This window comes from Lithobates pipiens, unplaced genomic scaffold, assembly GCF_037356315.1.
Source record: "Lithobates pipiens isolate NorthernLeopardFrog02 unplaced genomic scaffold, aLitPip1_a1.2 Scaffold_19, whole genome shotgun sequence".
Lineage (NCBI taxonomy): Eukaryota > Metazoa > Chordata > Amphibia > Anura > Ranidae > Lithobates > Lithobates pipiens.
Window position 1 is genome coordinate 77,591,613 of NW_027507764.1, and position 27,627 is coordinate 77,619,239.

General features: G+C 41.4%; 1 protein-coding gene across 8 annotated transcripts in view; it reads right to left on the reverse strand.

Annotated features, from left to right (window-relative positions):
* The window catches only part of NEBL (nebulette), a 398,972-nt gene that overhangs the window by 71,944 nt on the left and 299,401 nt on the right, over window positions 1-27,627 (reverse strand). For 6 of the 8 annotated variants that reach the window (XM_077490939.1, XM_077490938.1, XM_077490937.1 and 3 more), the window contains 4 exons: window positions 16,151-16,252; window positions 15,091-15,192; window positions 8,465-8,578; window positions 142-243 (listed from right to left, as the gene is read on the reverse strand). The exons of the other annotated variants lie outside the window; for them this stretch is intronic. In XM_077490939.1, coding sequence (XP_077347065.1) covers window positions 142-243; window positions 8,465-8,578; window positions 15,091-15,192; window positions 16,151-16,252 — 420 coding nt within the window. The remainder of the gene's footprint in view (window positions 1-141; window positions 244-8,464; window positions 8,579-15,090; window positions 15,193-16,150; window positions 16,253-27,627) is intronic. 8 annotated transcript variants of the gene reach the window in all.

Consider the following 27,627-nt stretch of genomic DNA (forward strand, 5'->3'; position numbering starts at 1 on the left):
AATGCAATGCACATTTAATGCAACCAGTGGACCAGATTTGTGTAAAAGGGCCCTTTAATGTTATGTAAGCACACATTTTGAAAGCAGAAAGCACTTTTTAAACCCAAAGAAGAACACACAGTTTTCCTCAAATGTATTTACATTGCTCTGCATCTTGCTGGTCTTCAGGGTGTGTTCCAAATGAAGAATGTTTGGGATGTCTACTGAAGGGTCATATAAGCTCGGGTTGTCCTTATATTTCACCTGAAAAATAAAGCACACATATTCAGACAATTCAACCCAGGGCCAGTTAAAGCCCCTTATTTTTGTCTCTTAAAAGCATAAATTCCCAGCAAACTGCTATATACACATTTTAAATATTTCTCTATTTTACCTGCAATAAGAATTTTAATCTCTGTCCAGCCAATCCTTAGACTACAGCCAGGTTGGTGGCCTGAGTTTATTGTGGGCAGCAGTCTGTGAATACGAGACGCGCTGTGCTTTGTGAATGGTCAGCCTTCTAGGACCTGTGACATGTCCCAGGGGAGAGAACTTCTGGTGGATCAAGACCAAGGTACCCCCCCCCCCCCCCAAAAAAAAAAACTAGCAAAAACAGAAGAGGGGGAGAAGATGTCACTGGTATCACTGGTCATATGAGATGGAAACAGCACTCTCCACGGGGGGGTGATCCAGTTCAAGTCCCTGCTTACTAAATCAGCATACAGAAATAGAGAGACCAGCAACACTGTGATCCATTAAAATGGACTTTATTGGTTGCATCAGAGTGACAATAAAATGGTAGGGCTGATGCGTTTCGACAAAGAGCCTTAGTCATAGCATAGTCTGAGTTTTATTGTCACTCTGATGTAACCAATAAAGTACATTTTAAAGCAGCCTTTCTCAACCTTTTCAACACAAAGGGACCCTTGAAATAGTTCTCAGGACTTGAGGAACTCCTGCTACAAAATTAGAAATGTACAACTCATGATACATTAGTGTGATGGTCAGTAGGAAGAATGGTCCTTACACTTGTGGTCATTGGGAAGAATTACCTCCTTATAGATAGCTAAAAATATCAATGGTGTCAGTGGGAACTTATCTAAGAGGCATAAATTGCCCAATGCTGAAGGAACCCCTAGCAACCTCTGGAGGAACCCTGGTTGAGAATCACTGTTTTAAAGGATCACAGTGTTGCCGGCTCTCTCCATTTCTGCATCACTGGTCATAGTAGGAGATTTCACATACAAAATAAAGTTATGAATATTTATATTTTCTTCAGCCAATCCAGTAGGAGGTTTATGCCACTGATATATGCTGGGGGGGAAATATAAATATTTGGGAGAAGCTCTCTTCTACCGGGCTGAGGTCTAGGGGGTTGCTGCTGAATGGAGCTCTGCTGTTAGGCCCAATAGCCAGTTCTGGGGCCTAATGTGTGCTGAAGTGGTCCTGAAACTGTCCTGCCTGGTCTGGAGGAATCTGTGCCACGGGGAGACCCAGGGGAAGCCCCTTGCTGGAGAGAGCCAGGAAGAGGGCTGGCCTCTCAGAAGAGCCTGGTGACTTGGAGGAAGCCATGAAATTAGGGCGTGTGCTTACAGTGTTGCCTAGTCGGCTTAAAGGTTCTGACACTGTGAAGCTGGACATTGATCTGGAGAGTCTGTAAGTGATTTCCTACGGTAACTGGAACGCCCAACCCTTACCTCCTTAACCTTTCTGCAATAAAACTTTAAAAAGACAAAATTGACTGGCACACAATATCCTTTCTCATTCCCACATTTTAGCCATGGACTCAGTCCTGGGTCAAAATGCTAACTTGCCTCTGGCCCCTGGAGGTGCTAGGAGACAGAGGGGTGCTACACTAAAAAATCAACTAATCTATAAAGCTGAACTACTGAAATAAAGACCCAAATGAATGCATCTATGTTTTCATTAAAACATCAATAAAAGTATTTTGTTGTGTGTAAGTACCTAGATTTGACTTGGTATCAGTCTCCTGCGACCCCTGTAGAACAGAGCTTGGAATCGGAGCGGGAGAAGCAGTACAAGTAGTCCTTCAGTTGTGTTGCAGTGCTCATGTGCGAATGTGCTAAGAAGGTATATGTGTTGATAAGAGGAGAGAACAGAGTGACAGAATGATGAGCTCATAGATCTGCTGCTTTTTTTTTTACAGTCCAGTTACAAGCTGGATCAGGTCTTCTATCCAACCGTTTGCCTGGAGCTCAGTCTTATGCCTGGCACACACAATGAGATTTTGGATAAATGGTCTTCCGCTTTTTTTTTTTTTTTGCATGCTAATATCATATTGAAAATGAAGAGTTTACTAAAGTTACGAAAATTCTCGTTAGAAAATTTGGAAGTTATGTAATGTATTGTTTTGTATTTTCGATTTCTTTTTTCAAAGACCAAATGTACTGATTAAATGAAAATCGTACAACCCGGGATCATACAATCTGGTATCATATGAGAAAAATTTTCGTGCTTTCCCATCATGTGATAATTTTCACATGAATTATCATGATTGTCTTTCGAATGCTGTGTACTAATGATCAGATTTTGATACAATCGCTTTGAAAGCGACATTTTTCGTACGATTTTCTGATCGTGTGTACAGGCCATCAGCAGATAATACTGCACTATTATAGCAGTTCAAGAGTGGAGATTCAGATTACAAAACAAAAATCCTTTCTCTTTAACATCAGAGCCACCCCAATGTGAATAATATTTTTTCTTTTATTGTATTTTGACTTTGCTTGAAAAAAAATTACAACAGCTGATGAGTCATTTTCCATCCAGCGGCTTCTCAAGGTTGAGCACTAAACGTACCCTATCATTTCCATTTTAACAAACATTCAAAAACTAACACAAAAGTACCTTGTAAACACATGAATGTTTTTATTATGTTGGCATACACTGTTATTTCTTTCACACTCACCTAGGGAGGCCAATTGGCTGAAAGATCAAATTAAGGCATTTTCTTAAGAATCCAGCTTCTATAAAGACATGCCTGGAGCTGAGAAGGAACGTAGTCAGCATAGGGCATACATGACAGGGTGGAAGGGGAACCAAGAATAAGGGGGGTAAATAATTCAGGATAGCATATGGCTAGTACGGACTCTTACCTGATTGGCCCATAAGATGGGGTGATGGGGAGGAATGGTAAGATATGTTGCTGGGTAGGAGGGGTCAGGACAGTTGCAGAGCAAAAATCCGTGGATAAACATCCCACCCTCCTGTCCTTATTATTTTTCTATTACTGTTGTGGGAGTTAATTGTTATTTAGCAGTTTGGGGTCCTTGATGGCGGTCTAAAATCTGGTCATTGGGTAAACGGTGGGGAACCATCTGAGGCAGCCTTTCTCAACCTTTAAACATGGAGGAACCCTTGAAATAGTTCTCTGGTCTAACCCCTGCTAAAATTTTGAAATCTGCAACTCATGATGCATTAGTGTGATGGTCAGTGGGAAGAATGGTCCTTACACTTGTGGGCATTGGGAAGAATTACCACCTTACAGATAGCTAAAAAGATTAATGGCGTCAGTGGGAACTTATCTGAGAGGCAAAAATTTCCAATGCTGAAGAAACCCCTAGCAACCTCTGGAGGAACCCTAGGGTATCACGGAACCCTGGTTGAGAATGACTGATCTGAGGTATGGTATCCTCAAGTTGGTATGGTTCACTGCATAGTGACTGGGTAGTTGTAAGAACCCTGGGTGGCTGAGGTCAGCTGGGTTGGGCCCCGAGCCAATTTTTGAGGCTGGGGTCTGAACTCAGCTATCTGGTGCCTCAGACACAAAATACGTTATGGGTATGTGGTACCGTCAAGGATCTCAAAGCGTTGTTTCAGGTTTAAAGCATTTATTATGTTCTGTTATGTAAATAAAGTTTATGTGAATAAAAGGCCATTTTACCCCACTTAAGAGTGTGTTTTTTTCTATAAGTGGGGGAAGGTGGCACATGGGGAATACTAGTGGGGAGTATATGGTTAACTCGGGGTGGTGAGCTCTGATCTACCCTAGTAATGTTATGTAATGATCTCCAGCAGCCACAAATTGACCCACTTTTACCATTATGAAACATTATATGCAGGTACTTCAATAAACGCTTTTTTCTTTGGTCTTGTTAACATTCCTGGATTTCCATGTCTCTCAAAAACCTCACTATAGATGGACAGATTAACACCAGATCCAAATGTTTTCTGTGAAGCTGTGTGATAATTTATTGTGGGCAAATAATTGTACTGGCAGACTTCAGAGACTAAAGATAGCAGTGTGAACAGGCCCGCCTAGAAGGAAAGAATATTTTGTTTGATATTATAGTATATTATAGTCATGTTAACTAATAAATCAGAGAGAAAAGAAATACCAAGTCACCCTTCATTATTGCTGTATAGGCAGGAAACCCAACATGTACTAGTGGATGCATTAATGACTTACTATGGAGAAAAATATTGAACTCTGGTATGAATTATTTTTTTATGACCTCTATTGATCCATCGGACTGGAACAAAGCCTGGTCCTCCAATGCGAAGTGCTCTTTCAGCACGACCACCCTTGAAGCTACTTTCTTCTACAATGGTACTGGTTTGGATAGCGAATTTGAACCCATCCTATTGTGACAGGTGCTTCAGGGGTTGTGGCCAATGAGAGGATGTTGTACACATTTGGTGGTCCTGTCCCCGTCTCACAGGGTTCTGGTCCAGGGTGTTTGGGCTCCTCTATTCCTTGTTCCATATACCCATCCACAATGATGCCAAAATTGTCTTGCTGCACTGCCCATTCCCACACCAACAAAAGCTAGCTTCTTATCTGTTCATAGCTGCTAAACAGGTGATAGCCAGACCTTGGGAGAAACCCTCTGTCTTATGATTAATGAAAAAATGTATAGCATCTTACATGGTTCCCACTCTAAATTCCTTAAAGTATGGTCGCCGTACGTCGTATGGTGTGCGTACTCTCTCCCCACCTTGGATCCAAACAGTCTGGTTCCCCCCCCCCCCCCCCCCCGCTTTATTTTATTTGTATTCTTCTCTTCTTTTGTCTCTCTCCCTGTTGTTGACACTGAGCTTATGGCATCCCCCCATCTCCCCCTTTTTTAAGGGAGACCCTGAGTCCCCGGACCTAGGGCTCTTTTTTGCTGACTTGCAGCTAACACCTCTTGGTCTAAAATCCATTTTGCACTTTTTCAACTAACTATTCACCCTGACCCCATCGGGGGGCATCCTGTGGAACTGCACACATATTACCCTCTGATGCAAACTAGTGCACCTGCAACACAGGCTCTCCTTGTTGGCCCTTGGGCCTAGGCGACATATGTGGACCTTTGGTTTGTTCCTCTAGGTCGCTTAGTGGACATTTAGTATTTATAAAAGTTACCTGCTCATGTTCTTTCAGCCCACGCCTTTCTGTTGTGTTTAATATGCTATACCCCCTGCATGGGTGAACGGTTGTCGTGTTGTTATGCTCACTACAATAAAAATTATTCTACCAGAATTTTTTTTTTTATTTCACTTGCCTTTATTTATTTTTATTTTATTTTTTCTGCGCATTTACATGCAGACCAAACTACCCGAGCACAATAAATTTCAACATTTACCTAAATTTATAATTTGTAGCTATACTACTGTATATGGTTATTATATGTTCGCTGTTGCTCTTTAACCACTTGCCGACTGCGTAACATACATGTACTGTGGCAAAGTGGCTCTATTGCATGAAATCACGTACCTGTATGTCATCTTGTGCAATAGCCTCTAGAGGGCGCGTGCGTGCCACCGGAGACCCGATTGATCCATAGACCTGCATGGAGCGTCCGTTCAGGTCCGCCTAAAAAACTGACAGGCAGACCTGAATGGTCTTCTCGTGTGAAAGGGGCTTTAGTAAGCACTCCCAGGGAACACATTTAACCCTTTGATCGCCCCTGATGTTAACCCCTTCTCTGTCAGTGTCATTAGTACAGTGATGGTGCATTTTTTTTAGCACTGATCACTGTATTAGTATCACTGGTCCCCAAAAAGTGTCACTTAATCCCCATACACACTATCAGATTTTCTGCTGATTTTACCAGATTTACCAAAACCATGTAGTGGAAGGGCCTGCCTGATTACATACAAATTGAAACTCCTAAGGTTTGACTGCATATTATATGGTTTCGTTAAATCTGAAGGAAAAAATCAGTAGAAAATCTGATAATGTGTATGGGGCTTTAGTATCAGATTTTTCCGTCACAAAATCGCAGTCCCGCTAAAAATCACAGATCGGCGCTATTACTAGTAAAAAAAAAAAAATTCCATAAATCTATCCCATAGTTTGTGGATGCTATAACTTTTGCGCAAACCAATCACTATAAGCTTATTGGGATTTTTTTTATCAAAAATATGTAGCAGAATACATATTGGTCTAAATTGAGGAAGAAATTTGATTTTTAATTATTTTTTTATTGAATGTGTTTTATATTCCGGGGCTGAAGTGGTAAATGCAGAGGAGACATATAATGTCTCCTCTGCAGTAAGATGCACCTACCTGTCTGCTCTCAACATTCCCTGGTATGTAAACTAAGCTGCTCATGCGCAGCTCACGCTACAGCGCCAGCGTGATCCCTGAGTGCCAGTATGACTAGCTCCTACGCATGTGCAGGATTAACATCATCGCAAGCCGAACAATAAAGATGGCAAACTGAAGAAGATGAGAGATGGTTGCAGGAAAGGTGAGTATAGCTCCCTTCAGATCCACTTTAATTCCTTTATATTTCACATACATTTGATTATATTTTTTGCCACGTTTACATGCAGACCAAGCTGCCCAGCAAAATTACAGTTATATGGGCTAGGACACTAGGTGCTTAAAACGGTTAACCTTTACTCATATGGTTTAAATTTTTTTTCCCAAAAGAAAATTGTAACTGCTTAAAAAAAAAATAGCTGGACTTACACACGATCTGAAAATCGGACGAAAAGTACCGCTTTCTAAGCGATTGTACAATAATCAGATCATTAGTACACAGCTTTTGAGAGCCAATTACAACAGTTCATCAGATATTATCCGATCGGACAAACACAAACATTTTTCTCATATGATACCAAATCGTACGATTTTCATTTAATCAGTACAGTTGTTGTCTGAAAATACAATAGAAATACACTACAAAACATGACATCACTTCCGATTTTTTTATTCTGTCTCATAGTTTCATAGTTAGTTAGGTTGAATAAAGACACCAGTCCATCCAGTTCAACCTGAGTGCGTGTCTACAATTGTCCCTTTCCCTGTACATTGCTACACCCACATTCCTATCCTCAAGGAGCCCACAATCTAAGGTCCCCATTCATATACTAGGGCCAATTTTGGACAGAAGCCAATTAACCTACCTGCATGTCTTTGGAGTGTGGGAGGAAACCGGAGTACCCGGAGGAAACCCATGCAGGCACAGGGAGAACATGCATTTTTGTCACTTTATTAACCTCTCCATTTTTGATATGCAACTAGCATGCAAAAAAAATGGACGATCTGTTGTACGATTTTTGGATCTTGTGTACGGACCAATATGTATCAATTTCAACATTATTCAACCAGGGTTCCATCACAGGTACCTAGGGGCAGACTGATCCCCCACCAACACCCCAAAGAGCAGAATTTTACACTTCCATTGGTCACTTCTACATTGATCATCAATGCAGGAGGCACTTTTCTATTGATCAACAATGTAAGGGAGTCACTTCACTGACCACCAATGGTTGTGTTTTTCTACTGACCTCCAATGTAAGGAGGCATTTCTCTATGACTAGTGTAGGGGAACACTACATTTTTCATTTCAGTATTTATTATATTTTCATTCCATTATTTTACAGAAAGTAATTTTGTTGTATAGAGCGGGAGGGTGTTACCAAATTATCTCTAGTGGAAGTCAAATATTCTGCATATGTCACATTCTTTTATTTTTTTTCTTTACAATTTTGCAATCACTCTTATGTACTTTGAGCTGCAAATAAAATGATTTTCTCCTGGGATTCCCTAAAAATTATTTCCAGCATTCCTCTGGTGTAAAAAGGTCGATAAAGGTTGATCTAAGATTACCCTGTCCAGGGTGAGAATGGGGCTGCGGAATTTTACTGGAGAACTAACAGCATTGTCACCCTTAATAGAAGTGGTAAATCAAGGATCTACTGACAGGATCACCAGGTAAAAAAGCTATATTTCAGGGAGACGCAGAATAACAAAAACAGCTAAATTAACCCAGACTGCACCATATACATCAATTTTTATATTGCCCAAAGTTGCACTTTAAAGGAGGACTTTAACGTATAATAGATTGTAAGCTCTAACGAGCAGGGCCCTCTGATTCCTCTTGTACCAAATTGTAATGTAACTGTAATGTCTGCCCTCATGTTGTAAAGCGCTGAGCAAACTGTTGGCGCTATATAAAACCTGTATAATAATAAAAATAATAATATAAGAACATGGAAGTAAGGGTTAGTGCTGGTTGGAAATACTTACATCACTAGCCAGTACTGTAGCAGCCTGAGCCTGCTTGAAGGCAGCGCTGTCTGATGGGTTATAACAAGACTTTTTACTCTTCATTTCTTTATCAAATTTTTCTTTGTATTTCACCTAAAAATAAATAAAAAGAGAGAGAGAGAGAGTGATAATTATTGTTGGTATTGAATAATCAAATACAATGGAATGCATTGTATACCGGGCCTATTCTGGCACTTCTCTCCTACATGTAAAAATCCTATTTTTATTTTTTTGCTAGAAAATTACTTAGAACCTCCAAACATTATAAGATATCTTTTTATCTTGCACGGTATTTGCACAATAATTTTTCGAATGCCTTTTTTTTTGGAAAAACATGAATTAAAAAATAACAAAACAGTAAAGTTAGCCCAATTTTTTTGCATAATGTAAAACATGATGCTACGCCGAGTAAATATATACCTAGCATGTCATGCTCTAAAATTACACACACTCATGGAATGGCGTCAAATTTCGGTACTTAAAAATCAGGCGACAATTTGAAAATTTTTACAGGTTACCAGTTTAGAGTTACAGAGGAGGTCTAGTGCTAGAATTGTTGCACATGCTCTAATGCTAATATCTCACATGTGTGGTTTGAACTGCGTTTACATATGTGGGTGGGACTTACATGGGCGTTCGCTTCTGAACGCGAGCTACCAGGTACAGGGGTGTTTTAAATAGTTTTTTTTCTCTTTACTTAATCTTTTTTTTTGCACTTTTTTTAACATTTTATTTTTTTTGGATCACTTTTATTCCTATTACAGGGAATGTAAACATCCCTTGTAATAGAAATGGTGTGTGACAGGTCCTCTTTATGGAGAGATGCAGGGTCAATAAGACCCCACATCTCTCCTCCAGGCTGGAAAGCATGAGACTGAGAAAAAAAAATCACTGATCTCATGCTGACAGCCGCAATCGCAGCTTTGTTTACTTCCGGGAACCCGGGCGTGACGTCATAACATCACACCCGGGCCTCCGACGGTCATAGAGATGACTGGTGGCCATCTGGTCACCAGAAATCTCCATCGTCTATATTCAGCACCAGCTGATTATTTCTCCGGGACCCCGATGGCACGGGAGAGCCTGGAGAAGCACCGGATGTCCCCTCCCATTGCCTATAAGAACAATCAAGCGGTGGAACTGCCGCTATGATTATTCTTATCATGCACAGAATAGCCGGCTTTAAAAAATTATATCTGAATGATGCCCGTAGCTGCAGGCATCATTCAGATATCCCGACTCAATGTCAAAGATGTCATATGACACCCTAAGGTATTGAAGTGTTTTTTTAAAGAAAACTGTAATGTTTTGGGGCCTAGCTTTACTTAAAATGTATTTTAAGATTTATATTAGGATATATCATTGGAGGCCGGTGCTCAAAAATATAAATATATATATATATATATATATATATATATAAAATATAAGACCCCCTGGCCAATTGGTTCACAGGAACTGCTTCCTGATTGTCTGGGAGGAGAATCAGAAAGACAATAGCAAATATTAATTCGCTATTGTCACACAACTGGGTGTGACAATAGCCTACCCTTTATTTAAGCCAATTAGAGCCTCGGGCTCTAATCAGGTGCTTAAAAAAATTATAATCCATGCATGTAGATTAGAGGACGGGCGCATGCATTAGGGGGGCGGAGCCCCTGCGCCCTGTATGGATGGTCCGCCAATGGGAGATATTCACATTTATATTAGTTTATATCAAAAGATATTCACATGGCTGATTACATCACTGCACATGCTCTCTGCATTCAGGGCACACTGAGCCGCTGTGCCGCGATTGTGACCCTGTGTGCATGAGCAGGAGTGACATCATCGCAGCCATTCAAACAGGCCGGGCAGTGCGAACTTGGAAGAAAGATCAGGTTAAGATCAATGCAGCAATGACAGTGCAGAGTGCTGGAGGGCTCCATTTGATAGGTAATTGTGCGGTGCATACTAGCACATTATGGCATAACACTGCAGGTGTTTTTTTTAGCAGAGTTTACTACAGCTTTAATACATGACACAGGATTCCTGGAGCACTATGGGTTTTCTAAAGAGAGCAGGTAGGAGGTTCCTAATTTAATGCCATCTCTGAATGAAAGTTCAGAAGAAACTACATAAAAAAAAAGGTAATAATTGTCAGTGGTTTCAAAAGTGTCCGATGTGTCCGCCATAATGTCGCAGTCCTGATAAAAATCACAGATCGCCACCATTACTAGTAAAAATAAATAATAATAATAATAATAAAAATGCCATAAATCTATCCCCTATTTTGTAGATGCTATAACTTTTGCGCAAACCAATCAATATACGCTTATTGTGATTTTTTTTTACCAAAAATATGTAGAAGAATACATAGTCTAAACTGAGGAAAAAGATTAAGATTAAAGATTAAGATTAAAAATTTGGGATATTTATTATAGCAAAAAGTAAAAGATATTGTGTTTTTTTCTAAATTGATGCTCTTTCCTTGTTTATAGCGCAAAAAATAAAAACCACGGAGGCAATCAAATACCACCAAAAGAAAGCTCTATTTGTGAGAAAAAATTACGTCAATTTTGTTTGGGTTCAAACAATGCGTTGTCAGTTGTCAATTGTCAAAATGGCCTGGTCATTAAGTAGCCAAATCTTCCAGGGCTGAAGCGGTTAATCACTCTTTACAACAAATAAGGACAGGTAAGAAAAAACAGTGCATTTGTGAAGTAAAAGCTCCAGCTCTGAACAGGATATAAGAAAGTTAAATATTCACATGCAAAGATACAGTACAGAATATTAACATGTTTTACTCCTGAATAAAATATAAAAAAATATATAATATAAACAAAACATCTACTAAAGCACCTATAATTATTAAATATATTCCTAACTGGTCTATTTCAAGGCAATTTGTGACAAGAGGTGGTATCATCTAGGGGCTATCCCAAGAAAAGTGGGGGACATTAAGAAGTGATCAGTGAAGCATCTGCATACAGCAAGCATACAGTGGCTCATATGTGTAGCTAAAGTAGAACTATAGGCAAAACTTTTTTTTCCATTTTTGATAGAGTAAGGGAGGGTTATAACCCCTGTAAGGTTTATTTTTACCATCTTTGTCGCATTGGGGAGATTTACCTTCACTTCCTGGCCCATAAGCAAACGCAAAGTGAGAGGAAATCCCTGAAAATTAAGGGAATACCATGGGGCCCCACAGGTCACCAGAACTAGTGTCCCCATTGGAAGATTTCCCCTCTATTACTTTCTGGGGGGCAACCCAAATTTTGGGATTTTCTATTACTTTCCCTGTCAGCGATAATGATAAACAGGAAAAATAGAGAGGGTGCATCTCCCTAATGGAGACACAGACAACGATTAAAAATTTACAGGTGTTCTACTCTCTCTTTCCTGTATCCAAAACAAAAAGGAAGTTTTGCCTTTAGTTATACTTTAGTTTACTTTTATAAACAAGAGCAGATTTACTGCAGCAGATGACATGGCTTCCTAAATCATCACGGACTGTGGAAAATTTAGCATTTAATTCGGAAATCAAGGTCCCAGAGTCTGGGGGAAGAGAAGAGAGGCACAGAATCCAAGTTGCATGAGGTCCAGTGTGAAGTTTCCACAGGCAGTGATGATTTGGGGAGCCATGTGATCTGCTGGTGTTGGTCCACTGTGATTTATCAAGTCCAAAGTCAGTGCAGCCCTCTAGCAGGAAATTCTAGAGCACTTCATGGTTCCCTCTGCTGACCAGCTTTATGGAGATGCCGATTTCATTTTGCAGCAGGACTTGGCACCTGCCCACACTGCCAAAAGGTACCAATACCTGGTTAAAGATCATGGTATCACTGTGCTTGATTGGAATGTAAACTCACCTGACCTAAACTCCATAGAGAATCTGTGGGGTATTGTCAAGAGGAAGATGAGAGACACCAGACCCAACAATGCAGAGGAGCTTAAGGCGGCTATCAAAGCAACCTGGGCTTCCATAACACCTCAGCAGTGCCACAGGCTGATCGCCTCCATGCCACTCTGTATTGATGCAGTAATTCATGAAAAATTCATGCAAAAGGAGCCCTGACCAAGTGTTGAGTGCAAACTATACTGTACATGGACATAGTTTTCAGTAAGCCAACATTTCTGTATTAAAATCCTTTTTTATTGGTCTTATGTAATATTGAAATTTTCTGAGATACTGAATTTGGGGTTATCACTAGCTGTAAGCCATAATCATCAAAATTAAAATAAAGAAATGCTTGAAATATATCAATCTGTGTGTAACACATATATATAAAATATATGAATTGGATTACTGAAATAAATTAACTTTTTGATGATATTCTAATTTTATGAGCTACATCTGTATACAGTTGTGTTTATAAGTTTACATACCCTGGCAGAATTTATTTTCTTGCCCATTTTTCAGAGAATATGAATGATAACACAAAAACGTTTCTTTCACTCATGGTTAGTATTTGGCTGAAGCCATTTATTATCAATCAACTGTGTTTCCTCTTTTTAACGCATAATGACAACAGAAACAAGCCAAATTACCCTGATCAAAAGTTTACATACCCCAGTTCTTAATACCGTGTATTGCCCCCTTTAACATCAATGACAGCTTGAAGTCTTTTGTGGTATTTGTGGATGAGGCTCTTTATCTTCTCAGATGATAAAGCTGCCCATTCCTCTTGGCAAAAAGCCTCCAGTTCCTGTAAATTCTTGGGCTGTCTTTCTTGAACTGCAAATTTGAGATCTCCCCAGAGTGGATATTGAGGTAAGGAGTCTAAAGCCCCGTACACACGAGAGGACTTATGTCCGACAGACTTCCGAAAGAGTTCCGTCGGAGTTCTGCTGGAATTCCGACGGAGTTCTGACAGACTTTTTGGCTGAGCGGACTTGGCCACACACGATCACACTAAACTCCGACGGATTCGAACGTGATGACGTACGACTGGATTCGAATAAGGAAGTTCATAGCCAGTAGCCAATAGCTGCCCTAGCGTCGGTTTTAGTCCGTCGGAGTAGCATACACACGAGCGAATTTTTCGAAGGGACCGGGTCCGGCGGAGTTCCTTCGGAAAAATTTGAAGCATGTTCCATATTCTAAAGTCCTTCGGACTTTGGCGAGTCAAAAGTCCGTTGCAGCCCACACATGATCGAATAGTCCGACGGACTCAGTCCGTCGGACTTTGGATGTTGAAAAGTCCGCTCGTGTGTACGCGGCATAAGATAGCCCCTCCAGAACCTTTGCTTTATTCTGCTGTAGCCAATGACAGGTCGACTTGGCCTTGTGTTTTGGATCATTGTCATGTTGGAATGTCCAAGTATGTCCCATGCGCAGCTTCCTGACTGATGAATGCAAATGTTTCTCCAGTATTTTTTGATAACATACAACATTCATCTTGCCATCAACTTTGACCAAAGTTACTGTGCCTTTGTAGCTCACACATCCCAAAAAATCAGCGATCCACCTCCGCGTTTCACAGTAGGAATGGTGTACCTTTCAGCATAGGCCTGTTGACTCCTCTCCAAATGTAGTGTTTATGGTTGTGGCCAAAAAGCTAAATTTTGGTCTCATCACTCCAAATTACTTTTGCCAGAAGGTTTGAGGCTTGTCTCTGTGCTATTTGGCGTATTGTAAGTGGGATACTTTGAGGCATTTGCGTAGTAATGGCTTTCTTCTGGAGACTCGACCATGCAGCCCGTCTTTCTTCAAGGCCCCCCTATTGTGCATCTTGAAACAGCCACATCACATGTTTTCAGAGAGTCCTGTATTTCACCTGAAGTTATTTGTGGGTTTTTCTTTGCATCCCGGACAATTTTCCTGGCAGTTGTGGCTGAAATTTTAACTTGGTATACCTGACTGTGGCTTGGTTTCAACAGAACCCCTAATTTTTCACTTCTTGACTAGAGTTTGAACACTGCTTATTGGCATTCTCAATCCCTTGGATAGCTTTTTATATCTCTTTCCTGTTTTATACAGTTCAACTACCTTTTCCCACAGATCCTTTGGCAATTCTGTTGCTTTCCCCATGAATCAGAATCCAGAAACATCAGTGCAGCACTGGATGAAAGATGCAAGGGTCTGTCAGGAGTCCAGAAACTCACTGACCTTTTATACACACAAACTAAATACAAGCAAATAGATCACAGGTGAGGATGGTTACCTTTAATAGCCATTCAAACCCCTTTGTGTCAACTTGTGTGCATGTTATCAGTCCAAAATCACCAGTGTATGTAAACTTTTGATCAGGGTAATTTGGCTAGTTTCTGTTGTCATTATTGGCCAAGAAATCATAAATTCTGCCAGGGTATGTAAACTTATGAGCACAACTGTATGTGCCTGACAGCTAGACTGTAATGTTGGGACAGCTACCAAAACCTATATAAACCTTCAGTATATGAAAGATTTGCCTGTGAGGTCTACAGTCTTGCTCCTTAGACACTGGGCAACCAAGTTCATATCTCTGACCAAGAAGGCACAAATTAAATATATCCAGAGATGCAGGAACTGAATGCTCAGTGTACTAACTACAAGAAGGGATCTGTATGTTGTCTACTTTATTAAATGCAGTTTAAAATCTTAGTAGGGAGTGGACGAGTCATTAAAGAACATTAGGATATTATCTTACCTGGCTGATGATTTTTGACACTTCCTTTGCATGTTCAAAATCAGGTCTTCCTAAAACCATAGACTTCCTGGTCAGATCCCCTCTGCCTTTCTTATAATCAGCCTACAATTAAAAGCAGACAGACACACTCAATGTTATGGTAAATTTCAAACATGGAATGGCAAAGGGCGTCAGTGCAAATACCCACTGGTCACTTTTTTAAGGATGTCCTTCAGTGCAGAATATGCTTAGTTCACCCTGCCATACCTGGCCATTGCCTATGTGGCTGTCTCATAGAAGTCACAAGCCCCATATAAACAATTAGCTCATGGATATCACCACAGTTTAGCAGGATTAACAGTCCCCATCAGTCATATGCTGAGCTCTGTGAGCTGCTTTGTGTGCATGTTTCACAAAATCCATAGACTCTTTTGACTACCGGTATTTATTGCCCTCTAATCTAAAGAATCCAGCTCTCCACTGATGACATTTTTCATGTTGCATTTCCCAACCTCTTGTTTGCCCAACCTTTGGGAATCTCTGAGACTTATGACTGTTGGAGATGCCACAAGTATGGATTCTTGGTTTGGGCAAGCATGCATGTGTAGGCAGAGCAAAGGACACTCCAGCATTGGCTTATCACTAGGTAAACAATAACCCGTCCAATTGTTTTTCTCCATGGAAAGTGTCTGGCTTCCATGTCCAGAGGCACCCAGTGGGGCTCATGAGAGGTAAACTCATATCCAAGGAATGCCTGACAATCACCCACTACAGGTTTAGTTCTGTATGTATGAAAATATGCAAAACCATTTGATTACATTTTTAATCTTATGGAAAATGGAAATCTTCTAACTGGAACCCCATCTCATAAAGGAACCCACATCCCTTTCTGTAAATAATATTGTGAGCTCTTGTTATACAGTGCTTGGCAAACAAAAGTTAGACCATAGAAATTATAATCATTCCCATAGAGTACTATTGTATAGGTCGGGTTATTCCACTTTACTTGGAAATCCCCTTTCAGAGATCATATACTCTATCCAATATGCACAGTAAGATGTAAAACAAGGTCAGTAATTACATTGCTGATGAACTTTGAATTCTCTGTAGCCTTCTGAATGTCTAGTCTGTTCACCACTTCGGTGTATTTGTGTGTATCTTGCACATCTTTTTTATAGGATACCTAAAATCAAAAATATAACCCAAAATTAATATACATAATTCAAGACGTACAACAAGTCCAGGACTGAAGCAACCCACCAGGTCCACATATCAAAAAAAATATCACTTTTCCGTGGACTCAAAGTCATTTTACAATAACAATTATCATTTCTAATGCCTATTGTTCTGGTAACAAATTCATTCCTTTCCATGCATTTATTCCTTTCTCCTGGCTGAAAAGAGGTCTGTTGATCCTGCCAGAAATCTTTTAAGCTGGTGTAGCCTGTGTAGCATTGTTTTCAGCTACAATGTTTCCAGCTATTCCTGTGGACCACAAAACAGCTCCCTTATGCTATAAATAAAAGAGGAGGTGTTCTGCAGTCCTAACATACTGTCTGCCCTAGGGTAACTATGCTGCTTTTCCAAAGATACATTGACATGTTTTCTCTTTAAGACAGAAAGTGTTTCACCGGCAGGATCAGGAGGTAAAAATAAAGAAACAAATGCTGATAACAAAAAACAAAACTGATGCCTCCAGCACATCTTACCAGCACATGACTGGTAAATTGCAATATATTACATTTTTGATTGTGGGTTTGGATAGGTTTTAATGGTAAAAAGTCAGACTGAGAAGTGAATGGGCGCACTCGATTTTAAACTTTGTGATGCCCTAGTGAATTAATCCATTTGACTTCCCACTGCAGAGTTTGGGTGCAAGTAGCTGTGAAGACTAAAAGATTAAGGTCCATCATAAAATACTCCAAATCTTCACATTCACCAAGCGATTCTCCCTTTAAGAGATTGCTGCACCAGTGCTCAAAAAATATCACCATGACAAACTACCATCCGTGCTCACCACTAGGGTATGCACTCACCCGCAGGAGTTGACCCCCTAAACATATACTGGGGTGGGTCACACAAGCTTTAATGCAATATATCCCTCAACGTGGTGTCACATTCCAGGGAGCCCATATATAAAAAAAACATGGGGAACATCATAGTGGAACAACTTAACTTTAGTAAAACAAATAAGCCCATAAAAACAAATGCACTCACAAGAATATTGCCATACCCGGTGTCCTGACAAAACTTCGAAAATTTAACCAGGTCACTTCCGCTTTCTTTAAACCATCGGTAATTACTGATTTGGATGAATTGTTGTTTGGATCAATTCAGCAGTTAGCCCCACGGATAGCTGCTTTCCTCAGGGGGCACCCGTGTTAACACAGACAGCAGGACTGGGCCCGATCCCGTGTCACAGCATTTGATTGACAGCAGTAGGAGCCAATGTCTACCGCTGCTATTAATCTGGCCAATGAGGAGGGAGACAGTGGCGGGACTGCTGCTCTCGTGCACATTGCTGGATCGGATCAGGCTCAGGTAAGAAGAAGGGGGAGGGGGGGCTGCAGCACAGAATGTGTTTTACCTTAATACATAGAATGTATTAAGGTGAAAAACCTTAAGGCTTTAGAACCACTTTAACTACCTGTACCCCCCCCCCCATCCCTAAACACTTACCTGAGTCCTGTCACTAATCAAGCACTGTCCCAGTTGCAGCCCTGCTCTCCTCTCTTTCAAGTCTCACAGGAGACACTGCGAGTTGCAGGAGTGCTGCTATCAGTCAAACTTATGTGAGGATGGAGAGAGGGCGTGGCTTTTTGGCACTGTGTGTGGCTATCAGCATGCGCAGCCCACATGCCCACACGGGAGCCCCTTTAGTACCCAGCTTGCTGAGGTGGAACTCGGAGGAAGAAGGAGTGGACAGTGCCAGTGGGGGACTGCCAAAGAGGTAAGGAGCCGCTCTGCGTGATATCATTGCCCAGATAAGGTAAGTATAACACCTTAAAATTGCCTTTAATATCACTTTAAGATGAACAGTTCCAGGCAATTAGAGGGAGATCTCTTTAGGATCATATGGTCAAACTAAGAAATGAAGCCCCATAGTATTACAGGCATTGTGACAAAGCGTAAAGCGAAGGTAACATCTCTAAGCTCTGTTGTGCACAAAAATTGGGGAGGCCTTGGCAGCTCTTAGGATTGCACTCAGAGTATCCCTTTAATGTGAACAAGGCTTAACTGTGTTAAAGTGTCTCAGCTCATAATATACAGTAATGAATAAAACAAACATAAATCTTTTCTAAACTAATTAAGTGAGTCTCGCTAATGACCAGGGAAGATTAGACATGCTGCTCAGAGCTGAATGAACTTACTAGAAAAGTTCCTATTATCCACTGAAATTACATATTACGTGCTGAACAGCCTGTGCTGTACTCCCCATTAAAATGCTAATTGAAACTATAGTTAACTTATTCAATGTGATCCTTATGGGAAATTTACAATGGCAGAGTGGGAACACTGGGGCTTTATGTGCACCATTTAAAGTTTTTTTCATGTTATCCATGGTGTAACAACAGCACATGCGGCTCCTATGGGGCCTGAGGGTGGGGGAGGGCCCCATTAGAGGGGCTGTTGAGACATTTACAATGCAGAAAATCTGTGAGCATGGAGGTGACACAAGTACAGTCATCAATAAGTCGATCATTAAGGACCGCAAAGGTTACAACTGACCCTGACTTCGCTCCGTGACATTTAAAGCATAGAAGAGCTGAAATCAGACATACAGGAGGAGACGTCAGGATCATTATATAAAATGTAAAATCCTCTTTGTAGACTATGTAGTAAGATGAATGTGTTTAGTGGTCTTAGTAGTGAAGATTTATTGCCCTCAGAGATTCTGGTCGTCCTGACCAGCACTGGAATGAGTCCTATCCTGGCTGCATCATACTCTCTACCATTCCACTATGTCAGGGGTGTCCAAAATATTTTCAAAGAGGGCCAGATTTGATGAAGTGAACATACGTGAGGGCCAACCTTTTGCCTGATATTCTTTAAACCATTAAAATTCGGTCTAAAGCCATGTACACACGATTAGATTGTTGGCCAACAAAACCGTAGACTTTTTTGCGAAAGGGCGTTGGCCCAAACTTGTCTTGCATACAAACGGCAAGGAATTGTCAGCCAACAAATATGAACGTAGTGACGTACTATGTTGTTTTTCAGATCTTTAGCACCACCCTTTGGGCTCCTTCTGCTAATTTCATGTAATGCCACGTACACACGATCGAATTGTCCGGTGGACTTGGTCCGCCAGACCACAGTACGCCAGACAATTCGATCATGTGTGGGCTCCAGCGGACTTTTTCATCGTAAAAGTCCGGCAGACTTAGAATGTAGTTTTGACTCAAAATTTGTCCGCCGGACTTGACTTTCAGCGGACAATCCGTTCGTCAGTGTGCGGACTAAGAATGACGCATGCTCTGAAGCAAGTACGAGAAGGAAGCTATTGGCTACTAGCTATTTAACTTCCTTTTTCTAGTCCCGTCGTACATGCTGTACGTCATCACGTTAGAAATCGCCGGATTTTCGGAGTGTCCGTGTGTGGCCAAGTCCGTTCGTTATAAAGTCCGGCGGATTGTTTGCCGGAGCAGGTCTGCCGGACAATTCGATCGTGTGTACGCAGCATTAGTAGAAGTTTGGTGAGTGTTGATTCTCACTTTTCAGAACATTTCCCGTCGGAAAATTTGATCATGTGTAGGAGGCTTAAGTGTGTTCTTTCGAGCACTAATACACTGCCCAACAAGAATTCTCTTGCCTTTGTGGCTGTGTGTGGTGAAGAGATGAGCTCAGACGTGTTATTTGGATATACTGTATTTATCTGCTTATAACACGCACCGTCACTTTAAAAAGGAAGTTTCAGGAAAAAATCATAAATTTTAAATATAAAACTGTGAAGCAAAATAAGGGTCAGTGCCCATCAATGCAGCCTAATGAGTGCCCATCTGCATCCTCACAAGTGCCATGAATAGAGCCCCACCATTGCCATGAATGCAGCACCCCCATTGACATGAATGCAGACTCACCATTGACATGCATGCAGCACCCATATTGCCATGAATGCAGCAAACTCCATTGACATGAATTCAGCACCCCCGTTGCCATGAATGCAGCACCCACATTGCAATGAACGCAAGCTCACCATTGCTATCAGGGCAACCTGGTTGATTCCCACCTGCAGCCTTGGAGTAGACAGGGAGGGGCGCCAACAAACATACTGGAGAAACTCCTGTTTTCTCGGCGGCCTCTTTAATAGAAAGTCCCGCCTCCTATGATGAACAGAACAGTCGTCCAATGGCAGCGCAGGAAACGGGACTTCCTTTTACAGAGGCCGCTATGTAAACAGGAAATTCTCCTGTATGTACGTCACTCATTCCACCCCCTCCCTGTCCCCTCCAAGGCAGCCAGAATATATCTCTTTTGTGGCCCCCGGCGCTCGGGAATTCATTGGGGACCACAAAAGATATACATGTCAAAATTACCAGGCGAGCCGCCCGAAACCGGAACGCAGGCCGCGTTTGGCCCGTGAGCTGGACTTTGGACATGCCTGCTCTATGTCATCCCCTTCTTTTCTTGATCTCCCTCTCTACCCTCCAGCCTCCACATTGAGATGTTACTGCCCTTTTCTTTACTCTTATTACCTTTTTCATTTGATTTTATCTGTTACTAACTACTCATCTAAAATCTGACAGCGGTTTGTGATTCTGCCACAAACTCACTGTTTAACCACTTAAGGACCGGAAAGATTTGTCCCCTTAATGACCAGGCCATTTTTTGTAATATGGCACTGCGTCATTTTTAACTGACAATCGGGCAGTCGTGAGACGCTGTACCCAAACAAAATGTATTTTTTTCCCTCAAATAGAGCTTTCTTTTTGGTGATATTTGATCACCTCTACGTTTTGATTTTTTTGCGCTATAAACAAAGAGAGCGTACAATTTTGAACAAAAAAACTATATTTTTTACTTTTTGCTATAATAAATATCCCCCCCCCCAAAAAAAAAAAAATCTTCATCAGTTTAGGCCAATATATATATTCTTCTACATATTTTTGGTAAAAAAAAAAAAAAAAATGATAAGAGTACTCTATATTGATTGGTTTGCGCAAAAATTATAGCGTCTACAAAATGGGGATAGATTTATGGCATTTTTATTATTTATTTTTTACTAGTAATGGTGGCAATCTGCGATTTTTAGCAGGACTGTGACATTGCAGCGGACAGATCGGACACTTTTGACAATTTTTTGGGACCAGTGACAATTATACTGCGATCAGAGCTAAAAATAGCCACTGATTACTGTATAAATGACACTGGCAGGGAAGGGGTTAACACTAGGGGGAGATCAAGGGGTTAAGTGTTCCCTAGGAAGGTGCATCTAACTGTGGGGGCAGTGTACTGACTAGAGGAGGAGAGAGATCACTGCTCCTAATCACTAGGTACAGCAGATCTCTCTACTTCCCTGTCAGAATGGGGATCTGTCTGTTTACAAAAACAAAACAGAGGGAGTTTCCCATCTGTCTGGCGGATCGGATGACAATCAGATGGAAACGGACAGGTGATCTGTTTAAATCTGACTGCCCATAGAGGAAAGTTGGCTGTGTCTGTGTCCGCTCTGCATCAGTGTAGCGAACACGGACCAATCATCCACCTGCTCAGCGGGGGATCAGCGGAGATCCGCTGGCGGACTCAGCCACTGTGAAAGGAGCCTTGCCCTCCTCAACCATAACACTTGCCCAGCCCAATGAACTTCTGTGGCAACAGCAAACAGATTTAGTGCCAAAAGCATTCTAATTTCAGCGTGTTCAATTAAGACTGGCCATACATGATACAATTTTCATGTACAATTTTCCTTTAGATTTACCAAAACCATATAATAAGAGTTCAAACCTAAACACTTTAAATTTGTATGAAATCAGGCAGGCCCTTGTACTACATAGTTGAAGGTAAATCTAATGGAAAATTAACGAGAAAGTTGTTTAATGTATGGCCAGCTTAACTGGAAGCTGTATGGTTTCTATGCGAAGCTGCACTAGATTTTACACTCTCCAGTTTTAGTAAATCATTACCTTTGTGTTAATGCAGGTTGTTTCACGCATGCTGTCAAGTGTGTTTGGATATACTCCATTGCACTATTGATGGTCTTTACATTGAATTGGAAACTGAAGGTCAATGTATTCTAAGTACATCATGCAGGGCTTCAGCACAAAAGCATCACAACTCGACAAATTCGTGAAAAGGCGCAATACAGAAGACGACGCCTGTCCTCCCCTCCATAAATGTCAACAGAGTTCTTTGATTAGTCACGGAGTTGGGAGTGGGCACATAACTTGGGAGGAATCACACATTCCTTTAAAGCCTAATTAAACTTTCAATATAAATATATTCAGCTTCATACATTCCAGGTGCATGTTCAATATCTCACGGTTGGTTTTCTTTGGTTTTCAATATTTTTTATTAGGAATTAAAAAAAAATATTGTATGATGATTCACAATAGTTACAAAGCCACAAATCTTCCAGATGTATAAGGTGTTTACAGAGAATAAAAGGAGGTCTTCCCCGTCCAAAGTCTCAGAAACCCTAATTGCATATGCATAGAAAGTATAGTGCTGCTTTCCCATAGAGAGCAGGGGCTTTTCTACTCAAGCTGTAGCTGCTTTAGAAATAAAATGAACTGTTATGCCGCGTACACACAACCAGACTTTTTGACAGCAAAGGTCTGACGGAACGAGTCCGTTGGAAAATTCGATCATGTGTGGGCTCCATCGGCCCTTTGCTTGCCACAAATCTGGCGTACTTTAGAAATAGAACATGTTTTAAATTTTCCCGCCGGAACTCCTCCAGACCGAGAAATACATTCATGTGTATGCTAATCTGACGGACAATAACCGACGCTAGGGCAGCTATTGGCTACTGGCTATGAACTTCCTTATTCTAGTTCGGTCATACGTCATCACATTCAAATCCGCCTGACTTTGGTGTGATTGTGTGTGTCCAGGTCCATTCATTCAGAAAGTCCATCGGAACTCTGCCGAAAGTCCGTCGGGAAGACTGTCGGACCTAGTCCGTCAAAAAGTCTAGTCGTGTGTACACAGCATAAGTCATTGAGCAACTTTTGTTTTAATCCACCAAGGAATATATTTAGCTGATTTAAATTGGGGTGATCAATTGGACATTCAGTAACTGCCTGTTGGCTAATGTCATGACTAACATTAACAAGTCAGAGGGGACGCAGGAAGGAAAAAAACAAGTCACCGTACTCCAACGACATCACATATATCCTGGTTTATTAGAAATAAATGCCACACAGACAGTCCCAGCCCATGAGACCTCCCCCTCTAACACTTTTACCAAAAGGGCTAACATGGAGCAAAGTAACGAAACGCGTTAAAGGGAAGGTCCCACGGGGGGACTGGCTTTGTCACTCTGCTCTCTTCACACAATCCTCTCAGTTTGATAAAGTAAGGTTCCCAGTGTGTGTGCTTTATAAAACAAATGCCGTGCTTTACCTTATTTCAGAGCGCCACCTCTCTTCTTTTAATCTGACAGCTTCTGGGGGAGAGGCCGAGAATCCCCCGCTGACAGCAGTCGGGAGGAGAGAGGCGGTCAGTCACGTGATCATTGACCGGCACGCTAAAATAAGGCATAGAATGCCATTTTATTTATAAAGCACATACATGGGGGCACCTTATTTTATCAAACACAGAGGATTGTATAAAAATGTTAAAGTAATTTCAGCAGCAGGAGGGGGGGGGGGGGGGGGTAAATGTCACTAGCCAATAGGCAGGGAGGGAGGGGGAGAGGAGAGTAGAGGAGGACAAAGGAGAGCTGCAGATGTCGGAGGCACGTAAATTGACCACAATGTCAGGGCTTAGCAGCCATGATAAACTGTGGTCAGTTTAAAGGGGGTAGGGCAGAACCAGGCAGGATCAGCCAGATATTTCAGATGATACAAAGGGCCAAATGACACAGCACAAGCATTGTGCTGTGTAACATGCTTTAATGGAACAAGATCCTTTTTTTTTTTTTTTTTAGGGTAACAAACACTTTAAAAACAAGAATTATCAAAGAATTACTTTGATATGGTGATATCAGTCCTTCTCATGTGTTCGACTTGGAAGTATGGAAATGGAGGGTTGCGCCATGGCTCTTCTTGCCTGCCCCCATATCACTATCCAGTCCCTTATTGATTGAGGGGTTGACTGTAGGAACCAGAGCTCCCAGTAGAAATGCTTTGAGGTAGGAGGTATTCTTCAATGCTAAATGTGCCCCATTGGGGAGATTTACCTTCACTTCCTGTCCCATATACAAAATAGGAAGTGAGGAAATCCCTGCAAATTAAGGGAATCTCTTGGGGTCCCTCAGGTCACCAGAACTAGTATACCCAGTGGAAGATTTCCCCTCAATTACTTTTCTGGGGACAAGCCAAAATTTGGGATTTTTTTTATGCCCCGTACACACAATCGGACTTTCTGACAACAAAACCGTGGATTTTTGTTCAAAGGATGTTGGCTCCAACTTGTCTTGCATACATACGGTCACACAAATGTTGGCCAACAATTCCGTAACAAGACGTACGTGATATCTCCATTACGAATGCTAGTTTTACAAGTGCTTCCGGCTCGAACTTGATTCCGAGCATGCGTGGACTTTTGTCCGACGGACTTGTGTACACACAATCGGAAAGTCCAACAACAAACATTTGTTGGCGGAAAATCTGAGAACCTGCTAGCCAACGTTTGTTGATGGAAAGTCCGACAACAAATGTTCGATGAAGCATGCACATGGTCGGACTTTACGCCAAACAAGCTCACATCCAACATTTGTTGTTGGAAAATCCGATCGTGTGTATGGGGCATTACTTTCACTTTCAATGATAATAGTAAACAGGACAAATAGGGAGGGGGAATCTCCCTAAGCCCTTGTACACATGGTCGGACATTCCGACAACAAAATCCGTCGGATTTTGTTCGACGGATTTTGTCCAAAACTGGTGTTGCATACACACGGTTGGACAAAGTTGTCGGAAAATCTGATCGTTCGTAACGTGATGACGTTATTTAGTTACGATGGGACTACGTCCAGGCTAGTAGCCAATAGCTTTGGTCTAGGAATTTGATCTGAGCATGCGTGGCACTTTGTCCGATCGGAATTCTCTACAAACGATCGGACAAAGTCCAATCGGATCATGTTGTCGGAAAATTTTTATATCCAGCTTTCAAACTTTGTTGATCAGACATTCCGACAGAAAAAGTCCGATGAAGCCCACACACGGTCGGATTATCTGACAACACGGTCCGATCAGACATTTTCCGTCAGAATGTCCGATACAAGGGCTAACAGGGACACAGACAGCGATAGGAAATGACAAGTGCTCTAATCCCTCTCCACTCTATCCCAAACAAAAAAATCCAACAGAAACGAAGATGAAACTGTGGCCAAGGAGCTTTGAGTGATTATTAAGGTAAAATAGGCTTGATGTCCAGTTGGGTTACATTTGTATACAGTGCCTTGCGAAAGTATTCGGCCCCCTTGAACTTTTCAACCTTTTGCCACATTTCAGGCTTCAAACATAAAGATATAAAAAAAAATTTTTTTGTGAAGAATCACCAACAAGTGGGACACAATTGTCAAGTGGAACGAAATCTATTGGATTTTTGAAACTTTTTTAACTAATAAAAAAATGAAAAGTGGGGCGTGCAAAATTATTCGGCCCCATTGCGTTAATACTTTGTAGAGCCACCTTTTGCTGCGATTACAGTTGCAAGTCGCTTGGGGTATGTCTCTATCAGTTTTGCACATCGAGAGACTGAAATTCTTGCCCATTCTTCCTTGCAAAACAGCTCGAGCTCAGTGAGGTTTGTGAACAGCAGTTTTCAGCTCTTTCCACAGATTCTCGATTGGATTCAGGTCTGGACTTTGACTTGGCCATTCTAACACCTGGATACGTTTATTTGTGAACCATTCCTTTGTAGATTTTGCTGTATGTTTGGGATCATTGTCTTGTTGGAAGATAAATCTCCGTCCCAGTTTCAGGTCTTTTGCAGACTCCAACAGGTTTTCATCCAGAATGGTCCTGTATTTGGCTGCATCCATCTTCCCCTCAATTTTAACCATCTTCCCTGTCCCTGCTGAAGAAAAGCAGGCCCAAACCATGATGCTGCCACCACCATGTTTGACAGTGGGGATGGTGTGTTGAGGGTGATGAGCTGTGTTGCTTTTACACCAAACATATCGTTTTGCATTTTGGGCAAAAAGTTAGATTTTGGTTTCATCTGACCAGAGCACCTTCTTCCACATGTTTGGTGTGTCTCCCAGGTGGCTTGTGGCAAACTTTAGACAAGACTTTTTATGGATATCTTTGAGAAATGGCTTTCTTCTTACCACTCTTCCATAAAGGCCAGATTTGTGCAGTGTACGACTGATTGTTGTCCTATGGGCAGACTCTCCCACCTCAGCTGTAGTTCTCTGCAGTTCATCCAGAGTGATCATGGGCCTCTTGGCTGCATCTCTGATCAGTCTTCTCCTTGTCTGAGCTGAAAGTTTAGTGGGACGGCCAGGTCTTGGTAGATTTGCAGTGGTCTGATACTCCTTCCATTTCAAAATGATCGCTTGCACAGTGCTCCTTGGGATGTTTAAAGCTTGGGAAATCTTTTTGTATCCAAATCCGGCTTTAAACTTCTCCACAACAGTATTACGGACCTGCCTGGTGTGTTCCTTGGTCTTCATGATGCTCTCTGCGCTTTCAACAGAACCCTGAGACTATCACAGAGCAGGTGCATTTATACAGAGACTTGATTACACACAGGTGGATTCTATTTATCACCATCAGTCATTTAGGACAACATTGGATCATTCAGAGATCCTCGCTGAACTTCTGGAGTGAGTTTGCTGCACTGAAAGTAAAGGGGCCGAATAATTTTGCACGCACCACTTTTCAGTTTTTTATTTGCTAAAAAAGTTTAAATTATCCAATAGATTTCGTTCCACTTCACAATTGTGTCCCACTTGTTGGTGATTCTTCACAAAAAAATTAAAATGTTATATCTTTATGTTTGAAGCCTGAAATGTGGCAAAAGGTTGAAAAGTTCAAGGGGGCCGAATACTTTTGCAAGGCACTGTATTTATGAACCTTGGTTCTCACATAAGACTTAAAGAGGTTCTAAAGGCTCAAGGTTTTTTTTTTTTTTTTTTTTTTTACCTTTGTGAATTCTATGCATGAAGGTAAAAAAAACTTCTGTGTGCTGCTCTCCCCACAGCCCCCCTAATACTTACCTGAGCCCCCTCTCAATCCAGTGATGTACATGAGAGCTGCTTTCTCTGGGGGCACTTGTTAGGAGGGAGGGTCCAGGAGTGCCGGCAAAGGACCCGATCAGAGGAGGATCGGGGCTGCTCTGTGCAAAACCACTGCACAGAGCAAATAAGTATGATATGTTTGTTATTTAAAAAAAAAAAAGATTTCACTATTGATTTAAATATGTTGTTATTTATTTATTCGTATG